Source organism: Papio anubis, chromosome 17, assembly GCF_008728515.1.
Source record: "Papio anubis isolate 15944 chromosome 17, Panubis1.0, whole genome shotgun sequence".
Taxonomy (NCBI): domain Eukaryota; kingdom Metazoa; phylum Chordata; class Mammalia; order Primates; family Cercopithecidae; genus Papio; species Papio anubis.
Genome location: NC_044992.1, coordinates 3692785 through 3715286, shown reverse-complemented (window position 1 = coordinate 3715286; position 22502 = coordinate 3692785). Strand labels below are relative to the sequence as shown.

Below are 22502 nucleotides of genomic sequence, written 5' to 3'. Positions count from 1 at the left end.
CCCGGCCGGACTAGATTTTCTGAATGTACATTTTCTGGTTTTCTAGAAGAATGTCACCGAGCAGGAGCACAAGCAGTCCCTGCAGCTCACTTTCCGTTCACTGTGCACGTATTTTAGGTAAGTTGGTCGTTCTTTTTAATTGTCAGATAACTCAAATCTTTGCAGAGTTGTTTTCTTGAGCTCGCCCTTTTATGTACCTTCGGAGTAGTACTTCCTTCCACCCAGTTAGAAAGCCGAGTTTCTGTGGGCGACCCAAATAGTAGTAAACTAATAATCTTGTTGACAGCCCAATCCAGTTCCCATCCGTTTTAAGACAATTTCAAATTGAGCCCATTGAGGGTCTTTTTGAACACTTCAGTTTCTGAGTGATGTTTAACAACAAAAACTGAAGCCAAAGGAATGTAGGGTCCTGTATTCGTGTCTACGTTAAAACCAGCTACAGACGCCCAGAGTGATAGTTTGCAGAAGGAAGCGTGCTGGGAGGGGAGGGTTTCGAGATTTTTGCCTGTTGCAGTTACCGGTATGAAGCTTCGTGACTAGAGGTAGGCTTTACTACCTGTAGGCTTCATTACTAGAGGTATCGACTCTTGAAGGAGGAAGGGAACTAGTATCCTGAGTGACTGCCTGCAAGTCAGACTATACCTGGTATGGATGCCAGACTTAGAGGACTGTCTGTTTAAATGTGCTCGGAATCAAGTGGCAAGGATGCTGAAAGGGCCTGGGGCTGTCCTGTGAAAACATCTGAAGACACAAGGAACGTTTAGCCAGGACTTTCAAGCTAGCAGTCATGAGATGAGCTGTATTTCATATTGGTGGCCAAGGTGATTTATTCATCAGCCTTCTGCCTCAGGATCTCTTCCAGGACTGGAGGGTTTGTGAGTCTGTGCTAATGGAAGCACATGTGGACAGACAGCGGCACAGCCCCAGCTGGGTCCGCGGCCTGTATTCCCGACCCAAACTCCTCCCGTCCCATGGAACTGACACTGAAACCTTTCTGCGCTCTGTTTTGGAAACTTTTAAGACAGTATAAAAATCTTTCTCCTGAAGCCAGGTGTCAGGACTAATTTGTATCCTTTCAGTGACAAGGATCCAGGCGGCCTCCTGCTTTTACCTGAGAAGAACGACCTGGCCAAGATGAACATCAGTGAAGTCCTGGCGGTCATGGACACTCTCCTGTCTGTTGCTGCTCGAGAGGTATCCGATGGCTGTCTCACTATTTTCTTTGTCTCATGCTTGTGGGGGCATGTGACGTGGCAGTCTCTTGTGTCCCCCTTTGCCTCTTTGTAGTATGAATGTACATTGTTGTGGTTTTTTCTGTTGGTGTTGTTTTGAGATAGGGTCTTGCTCTGTCACCCAGGCTGGGGTGCCGTGGCACAATCACAGCTCACTGCAGCTTCCACTTCCCAGGCCAAGCGATCCTCCCACCTCAGTCTCCCAAGTAGCTGGGACCACAGGCACACGCCACCATGCCTAGCTAATTTTTAAATTATCTGTAGAGACGAGGTCTCTCTATGTTGCCCAGGCTGGTCTTGGACTCCTGGGATCAAGAAATCCTCCCACTTTGGCCTCCCAAAGTGCTGAGATTACAGGTGTGAGCCACTGTGCCTGGCATGAATGTACTTTGTTACTTGACCCTTACAAATGATCACAAAGGTTTCCCAGCCAGCCCTTGCAAATGAGTGAGGCGTGTTACGGTTCTTGGTAGTCAGCAAACAATAAAAACACAGAAGTGCTCGATAATGCTTACTGTGGAAAAAGAGGAATGGATTTGTATCAAGTCCCCTTGTAGTGGTTGTCAGTGAGCCCAAAACATAGTTATGTGTTAGTGGTGTGAATTTTCAGGAAGACTACTTGGACTTTAAAAAAGAAATTCAGGGCCAGTCACAGTGTCTCACGCCTGTAATCCCAGCACTTTGGGAAGCCAAGGCGGGCTGATCACCTGAAGTTGGGAGTTCAAGACCAGCCTGACCAACATGGAGAAATACAAAAATACGAAATTAGCTGGGCTAATTTAATTAATTACAAATTAGTTCCCTTTCTACTAAAAATATAAAATTAGCTGGGCGTGGTGGCTCATGCCTGTAATCCCAGCTACTCGGGAGGCTTAGGCAGGAGAACTGCTTGAACCCGGTAGGTGGAGGTTGTGGTGAGTCTAGATCACACCATTGCACTCCAGCCTGGGCAACAAGAGCGAAACTCTGTCTCAAAAAAAGAAATTCAGATTTCTTAGCAATTTCGTGGACTAATCAAATCTGAAAGTATATTATCTTTTTTCTGTGTTAATGATTTTTTAAATTTGCCTTTTTTTAAAAAGTATAAGAGATTTTCTTTCTTAAAATGTAGTTTATGCTCCAGATGGATCAGTCACTTGGGATATTTGACAGAAAAAAGATTTCTAGATCCCACCCTAAACTACTGATTCAGAAATCTCTAGGGATAGGGCATAAGAACCTGCATTTTTCTAAGCACCCCAAGAGATTCTAAAGTGATAGCACCCCCGTACTAGGAGACCAAGAACTACCTCTTTGGGCTAAACGTGGGAACCAGAGAGTTGGAGGAGAGTTTGTGGCGCACTAGCCCAAACCACATCCTTGAGGTGTCTAATGATGTGGACTTGAAGGTGGCTTTTCTTTTGTGGCTGATAACTTGTATCTTTTGACTGAACTTAGTGTCTTTAAATCTCTCACATTTTTGCGGGTGCCTTAGTGTTTTGAGTTGCTGTTAGAGCCATGATTTCATTCATTCCCAGCTGCCTGGCGTGCTGGGCCATCAGCAGGTATCCCCCCTAGTTCACTGATGGGGACCTCAGAGCGCTTGTAGGTTGCTTGTAGGTTATCATGTGCCAAGGTTGCTGTTACACTGTCCACTGTTTAGATCTAGTATTAATTTAGATCTAGGGTAACATTGACTTCATAAGCCTCAACTTTGTTTTTAATCAAAAACTATGCTCTGCTTTTTGCTGTCACATTAATTTTCTCTTACTTCTGCTTTCTGGCTTATTCCCAGACTCTTCTGCCCATCTCTGAGTCTTCCTTAAAAAACTCGCTTCAGTCTACAGCTCATCAGTATGTGTTCTCGGCCCCAGTTAGCCATGGCTCATTCTAATCTCCGTCCTTATTTCTACATTTCCCATACCTTCCCTTTCTTCTGGAGCTCGTCCACATTCTACCTGTTTCTCAGATCCCTGAAGCCTGAACTAAGCTCTCCCCCTCAGCAGTCTTTCTTCTGTAGTTACATCATCAGTGCCATTGGGCAGAAAACTTCAGTCTTCTCCCCTGGTTCTCACAGGCATCGAGGCTGCCCCGCGTGTGAGGAGTGGGTAGGCGCTAGAGTCAGGACTGAAACCAGGGCTGTTTGACTCAGAGCCTTGTCCTCTTTCCACTAGGGAAGATAGGCCAGATTCATTTTAAGATGTACATGGAGAAATGAGATAGCATTTGCCCAAGAGAATTTCGCATAATTGTATACCATTTGGAGATCAGATGTGTGCCTTTTCTTCTCTTTCACTTACCTGTGGTACAAAAGAAGTTACAGATATCATTGAACCTCCTTACTAGAGATGCAGCTATTAATGTGTTTCCCTGAATTATCTTTCAGTAAAAGACATTTATAGTTATACTAAAGAGTTAGGGTTCAATTAGGAAAAAAAAATTAAAGGTGATCAGAAGTGTACCTAGTCTGAAATTTTTCTCATGAATCTGTCAAATTCAACAAATATCCACTGAATGCCTGCTGTGTGCTAGGCCCTGTGCTAGGAACAGGGGATACAGTGATGTAAGAAAAGCACAGTCTTGAGGAGCAAATATATAATCAGGTAGTTGTAACAGTGCAGCAAGGGTCTTTTTTAAGGACTAGACATTCCCAGTATCTCTGAGTTCATTTCTCTCCATCCACATACCTTTTCATGGCTCACTGGCTTCCTCCCTTGCCAGACATAACCATCATCCTGAAGTTTGTGTTCACCATTTCCTTGTTCTTCTTTCTACTTACTCCTACACAGTGCATCTGTATCGCCTGGGTTTTACCTGTAATGGAATCATATAGTGTACAGTCTTCCGTGTCTGGAGGTCAGATAACCCTTCAAAGAAACTTTTGAGAACAAAGGTGATGGTTAGAGAGCCATAGAGGCATGAATGATTATTTTTTTAAGGTGGGAGCGGTTTAACTGAAGGCTTGAGGGAAGGAGCCAGAGAAAGGAGATTTTAAGATGTAAGAGAAAGAAGAGATACCCAGTGGGGTAAGGTTCCTGAGGTGGCAGAAGGAGATGTCATGTGGAATAAAAAACCTTTGTAAAGGTTCCGAAAAGCTGGAGGGAAAGAGGGGAGTTTTCATAATACCATCTTTCTTGGTCACTGCTGGGTTGAAAGCTGTGTCGTGACTGTTTTCATAGCTATAGTTTGTTGTTGCTGGTGACAGCTGCTGCTTTAGAGGATGCCCTTGGCTATGCTCTGTGAATGGCTTTGTCATGAACGCTTTCTGTTTGTCTCCTCCCTTGTAGTGCGAGCTGTTAATGCTCAGTGGGGCCCCCGGGGAGGTTGGCTCTGTGCTCTTCTCCCTGTTCTGGTCCGTCCAAGGCAGCCTGCTATCCTGGTGCTACCTGCAGCTGAAGAGCACGGACTCTGGAGCCAAAGATCTTGCCGTGGACCTTATTGAAAAATGTGAGTTTCAATATGAAATCCATGAAAACAGATGGCGCTTGGGTTTTGACTCTGAGTATGTTCTCTTCTTTAGTAACTCATGCATTACGTGTGCATATGGTTTTCTTCTTTACAATTCAGATTCTTGGACTGGTTTGGTCTAATTAAAATAAAATTCAGCAGCATGTCTTTTTGTCCAGTTTCCTCTCTGAGCATGGTATGCCTAAGTATTTTTATTGTAGAATTAGATCATTTCACAGCCTAAACGCTGGTTTTGCAGTCATATAGCACTCTTACGTGACGTCTCATTCTTCGGGAGAGTCTATCCCTGTTTTAATCAGTCATCTAAAAATGAAAGTCTTGGAATTTTAAAAATCTAAGGTGTATAAGCATTGCTGTGACTTTTGCTGATTACTGAGAATAATTAGATTCATGTTCTGTAAACTCACAGAAAGTTATATGAAACCCAACAGGTGCTGACAAATTATACATGGAAAATTTAGTACCATCAAACTTGGTCCCAGCAGCTGTGACGAGAACACTTATATTGGGCCCTGCCACTTAGAGCTTGGCCTGTTAGATTGGTCCACCTAATGCACGGGCTCATTGTAAACAGAAGGAAAAGGCGAGGCTGACAGCTGGGTTAGTCAGGCATGTAATTTCACTTCTACGAGTGCTCCTCCACTTCATCAAAAGACCAAAAAAAAACTCCCTTTAAAAGTAGTCTTTTACTGAAATTCACACTGCTTCTTCCTCCCAGAGGAATGCTTTAGGATGACACTGTATGGCCTTGTGATCTTTGCTGTGGAATCTCCTCCACAGCGTCTGTAGTCCTCTTTATTCTTGTCCGTGGTGATAACTAGGCATGTGATATTTCTACTGCATAAAATATTAATTATGTTCTTTGTTTTGGCAGATGTGGGACAGTTTCTGGCAAGCATGAGAGTGATTTTGGAATCCCTTTTGTCACAATACAGTGGAAAAACCATAGTAGAAAGATTATGTAATTCAGTGTTTTCAATGGCAGCTCGTCAACTGGTAAGACAAACTGGCAGCTATTTGTAGTGAACCGGAAAGGGGTTGGGGATCTTCATCCCCAGGCCCAGCCAAAGGAGGATGCTGAGCACTTCATCTGTCTTCCATTAGGTGATCTTCCTGCTGGACTTCTGCCCTTTAGACATCCCACACTGCGTGCTCTTGCGAGAGTTCAGTGTCCTCACAGAACTCCTGAAGAAGCTCTGTAGTGGCCCCGAAGGAGGACTGAGGAAGGTAACTCGAGTTGGCACTTGAGCCGCCCTGTGTTTGCTCTCAGGAGTGATGGGACACACTTAGTGAAGTGGACAGCGGACTGTAGATAGGCACAGCTGAGCAGCTTCTAGAAGGCTCCCTTGATTTTATCAGCGGTCTTGCCAACAAGGGTAAATACCAGTCCAAGTTGATGTGGCCTGGTCAGCATTAGAAAGGAGACACAGACGAAAAGCTGTAGAGATGAATCTCATCATTTTATAGTTTATGAAGTTACATGAAAACCATTTAAGTGAATGAAAAAATTGAAGTCTAGAAGAGAAAATGTGTGTTGTTATTTATTTATTTATTTATTTATTTGAGACGGAGGCTTGCTGTGTCGCCCATTCTGGAATGCAGTGGCGCAATCTCAGCTCACTGCAAGCTCCGCCTCCCGGGTTCACGCCGTTCTCCTGCCTCAGGCTCCCAAGTAGCTGGGACTACAGGCACCCGCCACCACGCCCAGCTAATTTTTTTTGTATTTTTAGTAAAGACGGGGTTTCACCATGTTAGCCAGGATGGTCTCAATCTCCTGACCTCGTGATCCGCCCGCCTCGGCCTCCCAAAGTGCGGGGATTACAGGCGTGAGCCACCGCGCCCGGCCGAGAAAATGTATGTTGAAAGGCAAATTAGAAGGTTTTGTCTTTAGAAGACATTTCTCCCTTAATTTTGCATACATAACGTTTAATCACTGTCTTGTGTGAGCTTCATAACAACTTCATGGCGGTAGAAAAGGCATTTATATTTAATAGGTAAAAAAGCAAAGACCCCCCCCGGGCACCCCCCCCAAAAAAAAGAAGGAGGGTAGGAGGAGAAGGGAGAGTGGATCCAGATTTGCCAGTGTCCCAAGTAGGAATGTGAGGTCTTCAGTCATTCAGTACTTTTTCCACTGGGAATTCACACTGGTAATGATTTGTAAAAAGTAGTTCTGTCGTAGTTAAAAGGTAAAAGCTGGTCACAGAGTTTTTTTGTAGTATCATAAAAGCACATCTGCTTTGCTGCATGATGGATGTATGTTGATCTGTCTGTGAAGATGGGAACGTCAGGTATGTCTTCGAGCCTGTGTACTGGTTTGTGCAGGGCTGTCAAAACCCCTTTGCCTGGAGCACTGATAGAGAAACAGTCTGCTGCGTGTGGATAGGTGTCGAGTGATAGAACCTTTTCTCCCCCCGGCTCATTTGTTATCATAGCTGGATGTTGAGACCTGGCAACAGGAACAGCCTGTGGTGTTACATACGTGGACTAAGGAATCTGCCCACAACTATGAAAATAATTGCCATGAGGCATCTGTCTTTGTTAGCCCAGGGGCAACCTATTTTGAGGTGGAATTTGATGACAGGTGTGAAACTGAAAAAAGGTAAGACCTCTATGTTCTTTTACCCCCAAGCGATAACAGGTCAACAATGAGAGAAGGAAGCTAATAGAGGTTATGCCTTCACAGGTATGATTATCTGGAATTTACCGACGCTAGAGGTCGGAAAACACGCTATGACACAAAAGTTGGCACTGATAAATGGCCCAAGGTGAGTGAGAGTCCCAGAAAGAGGTACCTACTGCTGCACCAACGCTTTTCCTTTTGTCGGCCTTCAGGGGGCAGTAGAGGTAAGGTCTTTGAAGGGAAGCGTTTATGTTACACTTTTGTGAAAGGAAGGATTTGTATCGGAGTTTGACCAACTATAATCTGTCACCTGTTCTGTAAACATTGTTTGGGGCACAGCCATGCCTGTTTATCGTTTATAGCTGCTTTGGCACTGCAGTGGCAGAGTTGAGTAGTTGCAGCAGACAGCCTTGCCTAGAGTAAATGAAGAACTTTCATACTTTTTTTTTTTTTTTTTTTTTTTTTTGAGACGGAGTCTCGCTCTGTCGCCCAGGCTGGGGTGCAGTGGCCGGATCTCAGCTCACTGCAAGCTCCGCCTCCTGGGTTCCCGCCATTCTCCTGCCTCAGCCTCCCGAGTAGCTGGGACTACAGGCGCCCACAACCGCGCCCGGCTAATTTTTTGTATAACGGGAAGAGCTGGTGGGTCTAGGAGGATGGCCCAGACCTTGTGGTGGAAGCCAAGAGTCTGCCTCACGATTAGAGCTGCTTGAGCTCTTGGGCTGGAGGTTTAGTGCTGCCTCAGACTGTTGACCCTCTCTCCGTGGTCAGTGGTCTTGGCAGGAGCAGAGGCATGGAAATGTGACCACTGGCTGAGTAGGTAGTGGACAGACGGTCACCCCAGGTGTAAAAAGCTGAGCAGCAGTGTTCTGCCAACTCTCCTTCTTCATGGGGTGCGGCTATGAATTTTCTGTTTCCGTCACCCCTTTGTACATTTCTCCATTAGTCATTTTGGACGTGTGGAAATAGAGATCAATTTTAAATTGAGATGTTTCTAGTCATGAAGAACATGCTTATTTCTGAAGCACTCCTCTAATCTGTCTGACCACATGATTTCTGTTTGTCTCTAGAAAGTGACCTTCAAGGCCGGTCCTCGGTTGCAGTTCCTCTTTCACTCTGACAGCAGTCACAACGAATGGGGCTACAAATTCACTGTCACTGCCTACGGCCTGCCCGATGTTGCTGTGTCTTGGGGGCTGGATTTACAACTCCTTGTCTCCCGGCTGATGGGACGCCTAGCTTCGCAGTGCATGGCACTCAAGTCTGTGCATCGTAAGTCCACATCCTCGTTCCTTCCCTTCTCCTTGCAACCATGGTGAAGTGCAAGGTGCGTGCTTGCCCTCTTGTAGGTCATCTCCACTTAATGGCAGGGGGTTAATAATATTCCCTTTCAGTTTCTTTTAAACCAAAAGAATAAAGTGTCCGCTCGACACCATTGTCATGAAGCTTTTTGCCTTAGACTTTGGAACATAGAACGAAGGATGCCATGGGTTCTCTGTCTGTGGAGGATAACAGCTTTTGTTTGGCAACATTGTCATTTTTTTGTAAGTAGGTGTAGGTATAGTCCAACCAAAAGGCAGGAATATAGAATAAGTTGATTGCATATCCTTTAAATATGTGAATATTTATGTAAATATATGTAGATACGTGAATATGAATTTTGTTTTAAAGTGATTCATTCAGGGCTGAGCCAGGTCGCTCATGCTGGTAATCCCAGCACTTTAGGAGGCCAAGTGGGAGGATTTCTTGATCCCAGGAGTTCAAAACCAACCTGGGTAGTGTAGTGAGATCCCTATCTGTACCAAAAAAATGTAACAAGTAACCAGGTGTGGTGGCACATGCCTTTTGTCTCAGCTACTTGGGAGGCTGAGGCAGGAGGATCACTTAAGCCTGGGAGTTGGAGGCTGCAGTGAATTGTGATCATATTGCTGCACTCCAGTCGGGATAACAGAGAGAGACTGTCTCTTAAAACAAAAGGAAAAAGATGTGTTCAATTTAGTTAGTTATTTAATTATTCCAGGGAACAAGAAGTACAGAATAAAACTTTCTACTGTATTTTATTTCTTTATCATTTCTTGAGTTTTTCCAATTTTAGAAGTAAAATATAGAAAAATTACATAATGGAAAAAAAAACAAAGGAAAATAGAATCATCCTTAATCCTGACACTCAGAAGTAACTCATTTTCTTCTTTTCATATTTCTCCAAGAAAGAAAGAAATAACTATTAACATTTTTATTTCCACCTATTCTTTTCCCTATGCTCATTGTAAACACATCTATGCTGGATATTTATTATTTGCTACATAATTAAGTTTACAAATTGTGAATGTTTTTTCCATAATTAAATGTTCCTGAATGGCCTCATATTACATGCCAGAAATGGTTCATACCCTATTTTCAGCTTACTATAAACAGATTAGTCATTGCAAAGGTTCCTTGTAACTGAAGTTGTTCCACAGAGCAGCGGTATTGCAGGACTTGCTGGTTTAGCGTAATCTGTGATGTGTGTTTACAGAGTATCACAATTACATTCTGGTATGTGGGTAAATTTTCTCTTTTAATAGTATTCATGGTTTTTTTTAACCTTTTCTTTCTCATTTCAGAGATTCTCAATATATTAAGGCAAAAATAGAACTCTCACGTGTCTTCTTCTCTTTCTAGAATTAGGAAGTAACATGGCTATACCTCAGGCAAAAATGGCATTAGTCCTAAGCTCCCCGCTGTGGAAACCTGTCTTCAGGCATCAGATTTGTCCGGAGTTGGAATTAGAAGCAAGCTGGCCCACTCACCCACACCAGAATAGTAAGGAGGTATTTACTCTTCTATTCTCTTTCTCTTTAGACTGGAAACTGCCTAAAGAGTATTTATTACTTTAAGTTATAAACATGTGTGTTTCTATCTTACTACCCGTATTAAGCAGTTAGCTCCTTGAGGCCAGAAACTATACCTTGTTAATTTGTTAACGCCACTGTGTCCCACAGGGGCCAGTGCACAATAGGTGTTCAGAAATACTGAATGTGAGTCTTGGGTGAAATGTAGCAGGTGCTCAGTAAATCTCTGTTGGTGGAGTTATCAGGCAAACAATTGAGTGTACTTCTAGTGCCTGCTGAGCCAAGCTTTAGAGGAATGATTTGTGCTATATCTTTTGTTCTCCGTAGAATTACAGCACATGATTTAGGTGTATCATATTTTAAAAACTAAAAGGTTTGCCCTGTCTCTATTTTTCCCCTCTCCTTCCCTCTATTTCTGTATTCTACTTCTCCTCCTTCCCCTCCCTGCCCTGCCCTGCCCCACATTATTCAGTAGTTAATTGCCAAATCCAGTGGCTCTTCCTCAGCTTCTGTTCTCCTTGCCTCTGTTAAATTTGGCTCCTTCAGACCCTCTCTTCTTTGGATCCATGCTAGTCCACTGTCTTCTCTTACATCTGACTGCCCACCTGCCTCCTTTGTTGAGTTTTCATATTCCTCCTTCCCTGAAGGGTAGGCTTTACTCAGGCTTTCTTCCCTTCCCCACAGCCCACCAAGACTTCATCCTCTCCACTTTCTTCTCCTGTCACATTGCGGCACTAATTCCTCATATCAGTCTCCAGGTCTGGTTTTCTCCCTGCTCCGAGTATCTGTTTCCATCTTCCTGTGAGGCATCTCCATTTAAATGTCCTGACTGCCCTTAACTCAGAAGTGTAAAACCAAAGACTGGTCACTTCTGTGATGCTCATTGTTTCCCCAGGCCTGAAGCCACTGCTCCCTAGCATCCCCTGTCCTCACCTGTCTCCCCATTCCTGTCCAGTCAGCCTGCAGGTCCTGTGGATTCTTCCTCATGATGTTCGTCTCTGTCCTTTCCTCTGTCTGCATCTTTATCCGGGCCCTCGCACCTGCCTTATGACATTGGTACCTGCCAAGTTTTTTTTTTATAATCACTGCATTATCTTGTCATTCCACTGCCAAGCACCATTAATGGCTCCCCATTGCCCACAGGGTGAAGTCTAACTCCTCAATGTGACAGTCAAGGCTCTCTGCAGTCTCCTTTCACCTTACCTATCTGACTCTAGTTCCCATCACTCCCCAGCTGAGACTTCAGGCCAGGTCAGTCTCCCCACTGACTCGTAACCTCTGCTAATGGTTATGTTCCTCAGGGCCAAGTCTGCCAATCCTTCAGGGTCCAGGCCAAAGCCCATATCCTCCAGGAGGCTTTTCTTAATTCCTGTAACCTGCCAGGATCTCTCTCCTTTGAATTCTCAGCACTGGGTATCCCTTCTAGGCATTTGGCACTTGATAAGCTTTTGCTTTACGGGAATGCTAGTTCTAATGCTTTTAATGTTTTATTTATGTTTATCTTTTTTTTTTTTAACTCATATCTCTGTCTGGTCTTCCTAAAATAGATTTAAGCTTCCAGAGAGTGTTCACTGTGTTTTGTACTTCTGCTTTGGCCTAGTAGTTTGCTCAACAAATTTTGTTTTTTGAATGAATGTGTTAAATGGGATGGATTTATTTTTTGTTTCCAGGTTAAGAACATTCCTGACGACCCCTGCCGCCATTTTCTTCTCGATTTTGCCCAGTCAGAGCCTGCTCAGAACTTCTGTGGGCCATATTCAGAACTTTTCAAAGGATTCATACAGGCATGTAGAAAACAGGCCCCAAAGACAGATATAGTTGCTGGTTCCACTATTGATCAAGCTGTGAACGCCACCTTTGCTGCTCTGGTGTATCGCACTCCAGATTTATATGAGAAGCTGCAAAAATATGGTAACTTTATTACAGGGAATGTTTTTGATCTGAAGGCTAATTGCTAAGTTTTAAGAAAGCCTATCTTAAGTGAACATTTAAAATATTTTAACATATAAACACATTTCTATAACTGTAAACATCATCTTGTTAGTCCTACTTTGCCTATTAAAAGATTCATGGCCAATTTACAGTTAGCAGATTGTAATGTGTGGCATCTAACTTTGAGTTGCAAAATTAGCAGGTAAATTATCTTTCTCCAGAATTCTCATGGAAAACTGCCGAGAAATATAATGGAAAGAAACCTTCACTTGGGTCCTGGTCCCAGTGCAAAAAACTCAAAAGTTGTGCAGCTTCAGGTTAATCAGACAACCTTTCTGCACCTCAGTTTCTTTATCTGTAAAATTGGTTTAAGGTTGATTCACTCTAACATTCTAAGAAATTGCAATTAAAATCACAAATGTTGAAGTTCTTGAATGTAGTAATAACCAAGGAGGAAGCTGTAAGTATTAACTGTTACCTTTAGCTAGCTTGCAGCGTCTTCGTAGCATCACCCTGCTGGGCTTCCTTTGCTGATAGCCTTGTCCTCACCATCTCTTTTCCTCATGTCTCTTAAGGATGCCATCTCTGTATTTACCCTGCTACCCTGCCGCCTAGCAGGACCCACAAGGAGGGAGAGTCTCTCTCTACCTTCATACTTATTCAGGGGAAAAGTATTTCAAACCCTACCTAGAGATGAGGTATGGGTTTCCCTAAGCACCTGGCAGGGTATGTGTTCTTTACACAGTGCAGGTGAAAAAAGCAAAAACAGAGCTTCCTTCCATTATAGTGGGTAATTGACTATTGCTCGTTTTGTTTTGTGTTTTGTTTTGTTTTGTTTTATGTTATTTTATTTTATCTTATTTTATTTTTTGAGACGGCGTCTCTCTCTGTCACCCAGGCTGGAATGCAGTGGCGTGATCTTGACTCACCATAACCTCCACCTCCTGGGTTCAAGCAATTCTCCTGCCTCAGCCTCCTGAGTAGCTGGGATTACAGTCCCCCGTCACCACACCTGGCTAATTTTTGTATTTTTAATAGAGATGGGGTTTCGCCCTGTTGGCCAGGCTGGCCTCGAACTCCTGAGTTCAGGTGATCCACCCACCTCGGCCTCCCAAAGTGCTGGGTTTACAGACATGAGCTACTGCACCCAGCCTCATTTTGTTATTATTGATATTTTTATTCCTACCACCTTTATTGCTCAGTCCTTTGGATCTCACTTTGCAGAATTTGTTTTCTGATTGTTAAAACATCTTGATTACATCCCCAAATCTTAGTATCGCCTTTAAAAAGCTGCTCAAATAAACAAAACTACATTGAGACATGAGTGATTTATGGAAACAAATCTCATATGGAAGAGTTTTTCTCTGCTGAGGAATCGAGGGGGTGATGTAACCTGTATGATTTTGTCGGGGGGAAAGACAATATGTATTTTTGTAATCAAATTATAATAAGAAAGCTGGATAATCTTTTTACTTGAAGGAATTTTCAGTAGAGGGATAAAAGCCTGTGGGTTGAAAGCTGAGAAATGGAAGGCTACCTGCTGTGGGAAAATTCAGGCTGTGTTCAGATATCACATACCTGTTTGCAGAGGAGAAAACACACAGTCAACTGTGGGAACTCTACAACTGTGGGAACTGGAACTGTCTTGCTGTGCGCAGGTTGTTTCTAGAATGCCTGCCATTGTTGGTTTGAAGGAGGCCAGGCTTGTCTTAGTTCTTTCTGTCTCTGCCTTAATGATATAGATACTGATGTAAATATTGTGTGTCTAAGGACTGTTTCTGAGTTAAGACTGAACTACTTTGAGAATGGTCTTTGTCTAGCAAATTTGCTCATCTTTGTCTAAAAATTGGTCACTCTTTGGGGTTAGAAAGGGTGGGGAGGAGTTTTTCAACTTGAATATAAGCTGCTTGAGGGCAGGAACTTTGTCTGTTTTTCTCAGCATAGTATTCCCAGTGTCTGGTATAGCTTCAGGAAATACTTACTGCATTGTAACATAGATGCAAAAGAGAGCTTCACACTCTTCTAGTATATTATCTTTTGGGCTTTAGCTGAAGACAAGGGGCAAGCCTCATAGATCTTTCTTTAAAATTTTTTTTTGTTGGGCTGGGCGCAGTGGCTCACACCTGTAATCCCAGCACTTTGGGAGGCCAAGGCAGGCGGATCACCAGAGGTCAGGAGTTTGAGACCAGCCTGGCCAATATGATGAAACCGCGTCTCTACTAAAAATACAAAAATTAGCCGGGCGTGGTGTCATGCACCTGTAATTCCAGCTACTTGGGAGGCTGAGACAGGAGAATTGCTTGAATTGCTTGAACCCGGGAGGCAGAGGTTGCAGTGAGCCAAGATCGTGCCATTGCACTAGTCTGGGAAATGAGCAAAACTCTGTATCCAAAAAAAAAAAAATTGTTATTTTTCTAATTATTAAAAAAAAAACCTGTTTATGTAGAAACTTAAGTATAGAAAAGCTTAAAATAATTATTAACCACAGTCTCACCACTTAGAACCTTTATGAACATTTTTCTATTTACCTGGACTTTTATGTAGGTATATTCATATGTATGTATATCTGTATATATATGTATCGATACATGTTTTATTTTTTTGCTTGTTTTTAGAGATAGGGTCTTGCTTTCTTGCCTAGGCTGGAGTGCAGGGGCACAGTTGTAGCTCACTGTAACCTTGAATTCCTGTTCTAAAGTGATTTTCCTACCTCAGCCTCCCTAGTAGCTAGGACTACAGGTGCATGCCAGCGTGCCTGGACAATTTTTTATTTTTTGTGGAGACAGAGTCTTGCTATGTTGCCCGGGCTGGCGTCGTACTCCTGGCCTCGAGCGATCCACCTTTGGTCTCCCAAAGCACTGGACCTGGAGTTTGAGGCTGCAGTGAGCTATGATGCACTCCAGCCTGGGTGATAGAGTAAGACCCTATCTCTTAAAAAAATTTTAAAAATAAGAATAGTTTTATTATTCTTATTCTTAGAATTATTCTATTCTTAGAATTCTATTCTATTCTATTCTTAGAATTATTATAGATTCTAAAATGCTGGGATTATAAGTGTGAGCTGCTGCACTTGGCTTCCATGTCTGAAATACATATACTCTCTTTAAATGAGATCACTTTGTTTATACTGTTTCATAACCTGCTTTTTTACTTACTATACCATGAACTTTCTTCCTTATCAATAATTACTTTTTACTCATTGTTAATATTTTAAAATCTTTACTTTTAGTATTTTTTATATCTTTTAATATTTTACTCACTTTTAAAATTATTTCCATTTTAGAAATTATTAGTTTGAAAAAAGTTAGTTTGAAATAACACAAGAACCCACACAGGTATTTGTGGCTTAATTGAATATTTGTTTTTCCCTAAATCGCTCTTACCATCCCCAGTGTGTGATTGTCAGGAGGCCTTTTTATGTACTTCAGCAGATTCACATCTTTTGTGCTTAATGTTGCAGTAGTGAATTGTGTTACCCGAATGTAATCTCTGTCTCTGCTTCTTTCCCCAGTCAACAGTGGAGGCAAAATAGCGCTGAGTGATGAGTTTGCCCAGGTTTATTCCTTGGCAGATGGGATTCGAATATGGATGGTAAGATTTTCCTTTGCATGTGATTTTGGTGTATTTTAGGTTTTCTACCATGATATCATGGAATTAAGATGAATTGTTCTCTTCTCAAGAATATAGCTTTAGGATTTTTGTTAAGCTAAAGTTTAGTGACATGAATAGATATAAAATAATTTAGAACCCTTGAAACTATAGTCTGGGCAGTTGAAAATAGAGGAAACAGGATTTAATTGAGCCCTCTTTACATCCCTTCTTGGAACTCCATAGAGTTGGAGGAATAGCATCGCTTCAGATACTGGGTAACCATGGACAGTTTTAGGTCTCAGCATCACGTAGAGCTGTCCCCTCATTCAGAGTAAAATAGGGATGAAATTTTGGTTCAAACTGCAGCGGACTGGGTTTATGACCCTAGTAAGACTCTTCATTTCTCTAGATCTCAGCTGCTTCTTTATCAGTACTAGATGGGCTTTAGAGAAAGCTCCTTGCAGCACAAGTGTTCTAGAAATTTTTAAGTAATAAGGTTGTGGGTATTACAAACCCCTCCTACATGATACAACCGTAAAGTACTCTGTGGTCTCCATGCTGTGTGCTTTTGAAGTAGTTTGCCATGGCTGTCCTTGCTTCCCTGCCTGGACAGCATAATGATGTGGCTCAAATTCTCCCCTAGTTAGAGATGAAGCAGAAGTCCCTCATGAGCCTGGGGAATGAAGCAGAAGAAGAACATCGTTCGGAAGCTACTGAGGCGAACCCTGAGAGCCTGGGTGAGTGTGCTCATACCAGCCGTTGTCCCTGAGCCTTCTGTTTTCGTTTCAGAGCCTGGAAAACCAATGACTCACCTTCTAGATTATCTCAATCGAGGCTGTGTTGACCTAGGGAAAGTAATAGAGGTGCTAAATGTGGTATGCAAGGATGTATCATAAATAGAGAAAATCCCAAAGAGGAGTAATTTTTCATTGACCTGCTCCAAATGGAACATCTTTCTAATCACTTCTCTTAGGAGGCATCAGGTGCTTTTTGAGCTACATCTTTTTTCTTTTCTGAGATGGGGTCTTGTTCTGTCTCCCAGGCTGGAGTGCAGTGGTTCAGTCATATAGCTCACTACAGCCTCCAACTCCTGGACTCAAGCAATCTTCCTACCTTAGCCTACCAGGTGGCTGGGACGTCAAGCAGGTGCCACAACACCTGGCTAATTTTTTTCCTCTTTGTATTCCCCCTTGTTAAGCAATTAAAAATTTTTTTTTTGCCTGGTGCGATGGCTCACGCCTGTAATCCCAGCACTCTGGGAGGCTGAGGTGGGCAGATCACAAGGTCAGGAAAGACCATCCTGGCTAACGTGGTGAAACCCCATCTCTACTAAAAGTACAAAAACTTAGCTGGGTGTGGTGGTGGGCGCCTGTAGTCCCAGCTACTCGGGAGGCTGAGGCAGAAGAATGGTGTGAACCCAGGAGGTGGAGCTTGCAGTGAGCCAAAATCGTGCCACTGCACTCCAGCCTGGGTGACACAGCCTTTTTTTTTTTAGAGATGGGGTCTTGCTTTGTTTCCCCAGCTGGTCTCAAATTCCTGGCCTCAAGTGATCTTCCCACCTCAGCCTCCCAAAGTGCTGGGATTATAGGCATGAGCCACTGCACCTGGCCTTGTTATGATTTTAAAGTGTGCTCACACTGAATATTCAGTGAAATTAAAGAATCACTATTATTTTTTAAATATTATGGTTGTGTTATGTTTTAAAACTCATATATTTTTAAGAGAAATATGCCAAAAATTTTTACAGATACAATAGTGTGGTGCTGGAATGTGCGTGGAAATAATCCGGGGAGCGGGGAGTTGGTGGGGGTGAAACAAGATTGGCCCTGAGTTAATAATTACTGAAGCTGAGTGACAGATACATGGAGGGGTCCTCATGGTATTTTTTTCTATATACATGCTTGAAAAACATCTACAATTAAACTTTTTTTTAAAAGTGTGCTGATAGTCCTGGCGAGATTTTGATTTCTGTAATGAGATAAAATTTGATTCTGTTCTTCTGTTCTGTCAGTAAATATGTGTATCACTTTTTGTGTTTTGGTTTGTTTGTTTGTTTGGAGACAGTATCTCATTCTGTTGCCCAAGCTGGAACACAGTGGCATGATCTCGACTCACTACAGCTTCAACTTCTCAGACTCAAGCAATCCATCGGCTTCAGCCTCCCAAGTAGATGAGATTATAGGCGTGTGCCACCATGTCTGGCTAATTTATTGTATTTTTTATAGAGATGGGGTTTCACCATGTTACCCAAGCTGATCTCAAACTCCTGACCCCAAGTGATGCTCCCGCCTCGGCCTCCCAAAGTGCTGGGGTTACAGGCATGAGCCACCACACCAGGCCTATATCGCTTTATTCATGAAGCTGTCCCTTGCCCTAAATTGTGATTTTTAACTTGATTATTTTCTCTCCAGAAGTAGGCAATAAATTTAATTTTAACTTTTTTTTTCAATTACGATTCTTATTTGCATCTAGCAAAAGAGTGTATCGAGAAGAGTCTTCTATTACTAAAATTTCTGCCCACGGGCATATGTTCAAAAGAAAGCTGCGACAAGTTGGAGACTGCCGACGAAACCAATCATCTCCAGCCACTCGACAAGCGCCAGAGGACAAGCTCTGTGGTGGAAGAGCATTTCCAGGCCTCCGTATCTCCCACTGAGGCAGCAACCCCTGCCACAGGAGATCGGAGTCCTGGCCTGGACACCCAGCCAAAGCTGCCATCCAGCAGCGGCCTTCCTGCTGCAGACGTGTCCCCTGCCACAGCTGAAGAGCCCTTGTCACCTTCCACACCCACCCGGCGGCCTCCCTTCACCCGAGGGCGGCTCCGGCTGCTCTCCTTTCGATCCATGGAGGAGGCCAGACTGGTGCCCACAGTGAAAGAGAAATACCCTGTGCTGAAGGACGTCATGGACTTCATTAAGGATCAGTCGCTCTCGCACAGGAGGTAAGCCAGTTGTTACCTTCCCAGCACTTTCTCTTTTTAAGCTGTAGGTACCCAGTCTAGTCAGAGGCTTGAAATGTGAAAAGCGAGCAAATGATATTTAGGATAGATCAAGAGTTGTTTTAGAATATTCAAGAAAATTTTTGATTTTTTTTTTTTCTTTAAAGAAGTAATTTTTGGGTGGGCACAGTGGTTCATGCCTATAATCTCAGCAGTTTGGGAGGCTGAAGTGGGAGGATCACTTGGGGTCAAGAGTTCAAGACCAACCTGGGCAACATAGTGAGACCCCCGCCATCTACAAAACAAATTTTTTTTAATTAGCTGAGGCTGGGCACAGTGGCTCACAGCTGTAATCCCAGCATTTTGGGAGGCTGAGGCAGGCGGATCACCTGAGGTCAGGAGTTCGAGACCCGCTTGGCCAACATGGTGAAACCCCATCTCTACTAAAAAGACAAAAATTAGCTGGGCGTAGTGGTGGACGCCTGTAATCCCAGCTACTCGGGAGGCTGAGGCAGGAGAATCACTTGAACCTGGGAGGCGGAGGTTGCAGTGAGCCGAGATCACACCACTGTACTCCAGCCTGGGTGACAGAGCAAGACTCTGTCTCAAAAAAAAAAAAAAAATTACCTGAGTGTGGTGGCACATGCCCATAGTCCCAGCTACCTGGGAAGCTGAGGCAGGAGGATCACTTGAGCCAGGTAGGTTGAGGCTATAGTAAGCCAAGATTATGCCACTTAACTCCAGCCTGGGTGATAGAGCAAGACTGTCTCAAATAAAAATAAAAAAAAAAAAGGTATTTTTTCATGTAAGATTTATACATTATACTGTTTATAAAGTATATCTCAAGAATATACCATTAGAATTTTTAAAGGAAGCATTTTTTGGGTAGCTGCCACTTATAAATTTGTCTTTTTTTAACCCAGGGAGAAATTTGGATTTGGTATTTTTTAGAGACATGGCCTCCCTATGTTACCCAGGCTGGCCTCGAATACCTGGGCTCAAGGAATCTTTCTGCATCAGAGGGTTACAAGCATGAGCCACCACACCCAGCCAGGATTTGATATTTTCCAACAAACTATTTGTTCGTAGGCCTATATCTCTGGAAGTATTGCATGTTTAAGTTAGTGAGGAATTTCCTGTCCTAAGAAGTAAGGCTTTGTCTCTGTGGAAAGTGAAAATATCAATGTTCCTTTTTAATTAATTAAGTTAAATAATGCGTTGTTGGACTTCTGGACAGTTCGCATGAACTGATTTGTAGTGCTGCTGAGTGATGACTTAAAAACAGTAAACAGGTATTGGGACCCCTCCTACATGGTGTTTCTACTACCTCACAGTACTATTTCCTCTTTGATATATGGCATCAGGGCTTTGGCGGGGATGTTTTCCTTCTGCCCCAGCTCAAGAGTTTCCTGGGTGTTCCTAACTTGCGTTGTGTCTCCAGTGTTGTGAAGGTCCTTTCCCTGAGGAAAGCCCAGGCCCAGAGCATCCTGGACGTCCTGAGGATAACTCAGTACTGTGCAGAATCCCTTGGGCAGCCCCACTGCTTCCATCCACCTTTCATACTTTTCCTGTTGGAGCTTCTGACCTGCCAGAAAGATTTTACCAAGTAAGTACAAAGGACAGGTCCACAAGGAAAACAGCAAAGATCATTGTAAATAAATCCTGATTGTCTTCTCGAATTAATAACTGCGTCATTTCTATGTAGGATACAAATGTACACTTTTGGTTAATTTATTCTCTCATTCCAAGGAAAGATGGGTTATATCCTTTTAATATGTAATGGCCAGGAACATGTTTATTCCTCCTGGTGAGTTGATCAGCTTTACTTTACCAGATGGTAAGAATTGCATTCCTCATGTACTCATGCATCATTTGGCTCCTGGAAGCTGTGAGCTAAATATAAGGCTTACAGAAATGATGTTAATCTGAGTACCTCAAAGGTGGTTCTTAAGATTATCTCAATAAATCTCTTTCGAGTGTCTAGTGTGCTAGAATGTCTTCTGGGTGTTAGTTATGCAGCAGTGGACAAGGCAGATTTTGTATTGAGAGAGAGACAATAAAAAATAAATAAATGAAAAAATACCAGATAGTGATATTGTTATGTGGTGATTAATACAGTGACCTAGTTTGGATGGTCAGGGAAGGCAGGCTGAGGAGATGAAAGCCAAGAGGTGAATGATCAGCTAAGATCAGAGGGAAGAGCCTTGAAGGCAGAAGGAACAGTGCAAAGGCTCCAGAGTGGGGAGTTAGTTCAAGGAACAGAGAGAAAACGATTGTGGCTGAGTGACGGGGAAAATGAGATGGGATAAGGTCAGAAAGGCAGGACCCTTATCACCATAAAGTATTTCAATTTTATACCGAGTTGTAGTTGGGAAACCACTGGAGATTTTTAAGCCCAGGAGGATGACACTTCGTTTTATATTTACAAAAGGTGCCCGTGGCTACTGTGTGAAAAGGAGTGGAAATAAGAAAAGCAGTTAGGAGTCTGTGGCAGTAGTCCAGGCAAGAGATGATGGTGGTTTGACCACAGAGTAGTACTGGAGGTGGGGAGAAAAGGATGAGATTCAGAATATATTTTAGAGGTAGAATTGTCAGGACTTATGGATGGGTAAGATGGAGAGGGTAAATGAAGGAAAGGAATCATGGGAAATTCCTAGGATTTGGGAGTGAGTAACTGGTGACGCATTTTACTGAGGGAAATAGTATGGAAGAAGCAGATTGGGGTGAAAATCAGAGGTTTTGTTTTGGCCATGTTAAGCTGGAAATGCTTTTTTGTAAAGATATCAAGTAAAGATATTGAGAAAACAGAGGTCAGAGTCTAAAGTTAAAGAAAGAAGTCAGGACTAGGGATAGAATTTGGATGCAGTTGGCATGTAGATGGCATTTAGAGCCATAAGACCTCCTAGAAAGAGTGCAAAGATAGACAAGAAAGGGCCTAGGACTGAGCCTTAGGGGCACTTTTTTACTTAGAAGTCAAGCAGAGGAAAGAGTGTCAGCTAAGGAGATCAAGAAGCAGTGGCCAGTCAGGTAGATCAAAAACCAGGGGATGCTGTTGTCCCAAAAGTCAAGAGAAGAATGCATCTGAAGAGAGAAGAATGTCAGGTGAGTGCCCTTTCTGGAAAAAAAAAAAGATAAGAATGATCAGTTGTGTCAAATGCTGATGTGAGAGTTCAGAAGAGATAAAAACACACTGGGTTTGGCAGCAGTCTAAGTGGAGCTATTGGCCAAAAGGCCAGGGAGAATGAGGGTGATAAAATGGAGAGAGAGAATACAGACATTTAGTTTAAGAAATTTGGCCTCAAAGGGAGCAGAGAAATGGGGAAGTTTTTGGAAAGTGATGTGAGGTCAACTGAGGGTTTTAAAGAGATATAAGAGGACTTCTGTATGTTGGTGGGAATGAGTCAGTGATAAGGAAAGCTTAATGCAGGAAGAGAGGGGATAATTTGCAGTAGCAGTTGCATAAGTTGAGAGATTGGCCTTTGATTGAACCAGGGAGGCTCTGTCTGTAGTAGCTGGGGAATCAGGACACACAGTGTTCGCAAGTTGGCTGGTAGATATTTGGTGGTGCAAAGGTAAGGGAATCCTATGTGATTGTTACTTTTCTTTCTCAAGATACCTAAGTTTCTCTTCTAAAAAATGTAAGGATAGTCATTGGAGAGAATGGAAGGATGAGGAGGAGGTAGCAGTGGCATAAGGAGAAGCAGGAAGGGTTTTTTGGTGGGGGTAGGGGGTTGGGTTTTTTTTGTTTTGTTTTTTCGTTTGTTTGTTTGTTTGTGTTTTGAGACAAGAGTCTTGCTGTGTTGCCCAGGCTGCAGTGCAGTGGCACCATCTTGGCTCACTGCGGCCTCCACCTCCCAGGTTCAAGTGATCCTTGCACCTTGGCCTCCTAAGTGTGTGCCACCATGCCCAGCTAA

At 43.0% G+C, this 22502-nt stretch overlaps 1 protein-coding gene across 6 annotated transcripts in view; it reads left to right on the top strand.

Moving 5' to 3' along the window:
- The window catches only part of ZZEF1 (zinc finger ZZ-type and EF-hand domain containing 1), a 142742-nt gene that overhangs the window by 62196 nt on the left and 58044 nt on the right, over positions 1 to 22502 (top strand). For 5 of the 6 annotated variants that reach the window (XM_009189385.3, XM_009189386.3, XM_031657285.1 and 2 more), the window contains 14 exons: positions 47 to 117; positions 1080 to 1194; positions 4499 to 4658; positions 5554 to 5675; positions 5784 to 5906; positions 7112 to 7278; positions 7363 to 7444; positions 8367 to 8568; positions 9958 to 10106; positions 11798 to 12038; positions 15571 to 15650; positions 16294 to 16387; positions 18123 to 18591; positions 20030 to 20194. In XM_009189385.3, the coding sequence (XP_009187649.2) occupies positions 47 to 117; positions 1080 to 1194; positions 4499 to 4658; positions 5554 to 5675; positions 5784 to 5906; positions 7112 to 7278; positions 7363 to 7444; positions 8367 to 8568; positions 9958 to 10106; positions 11798 to 12038; positions 15571 to 15650; positions 16294 to 16387; positions 18123 to 18591; positions 20030 to 20194 (2240 nt within the window). The remainder of the gene's footprint in view (positions 1 to 46; positions 118 to 1079; positions 1195 to 4498; positions 4659 to 5553; positions 5676 to 5783; positions 5907 to 7111; positions 7279 to 7362; positions 7445 to 8366; positions 8569 to 9957; positions 10107 to 11797; positions 12039 to 15570; positions 15651 to 16293; positions 16388 to 18122; positions 18592 to 20029; positions 20195 to 22502) is intronic. The other variant, XM_017950275.2, reaches the window with a different exon arrangement.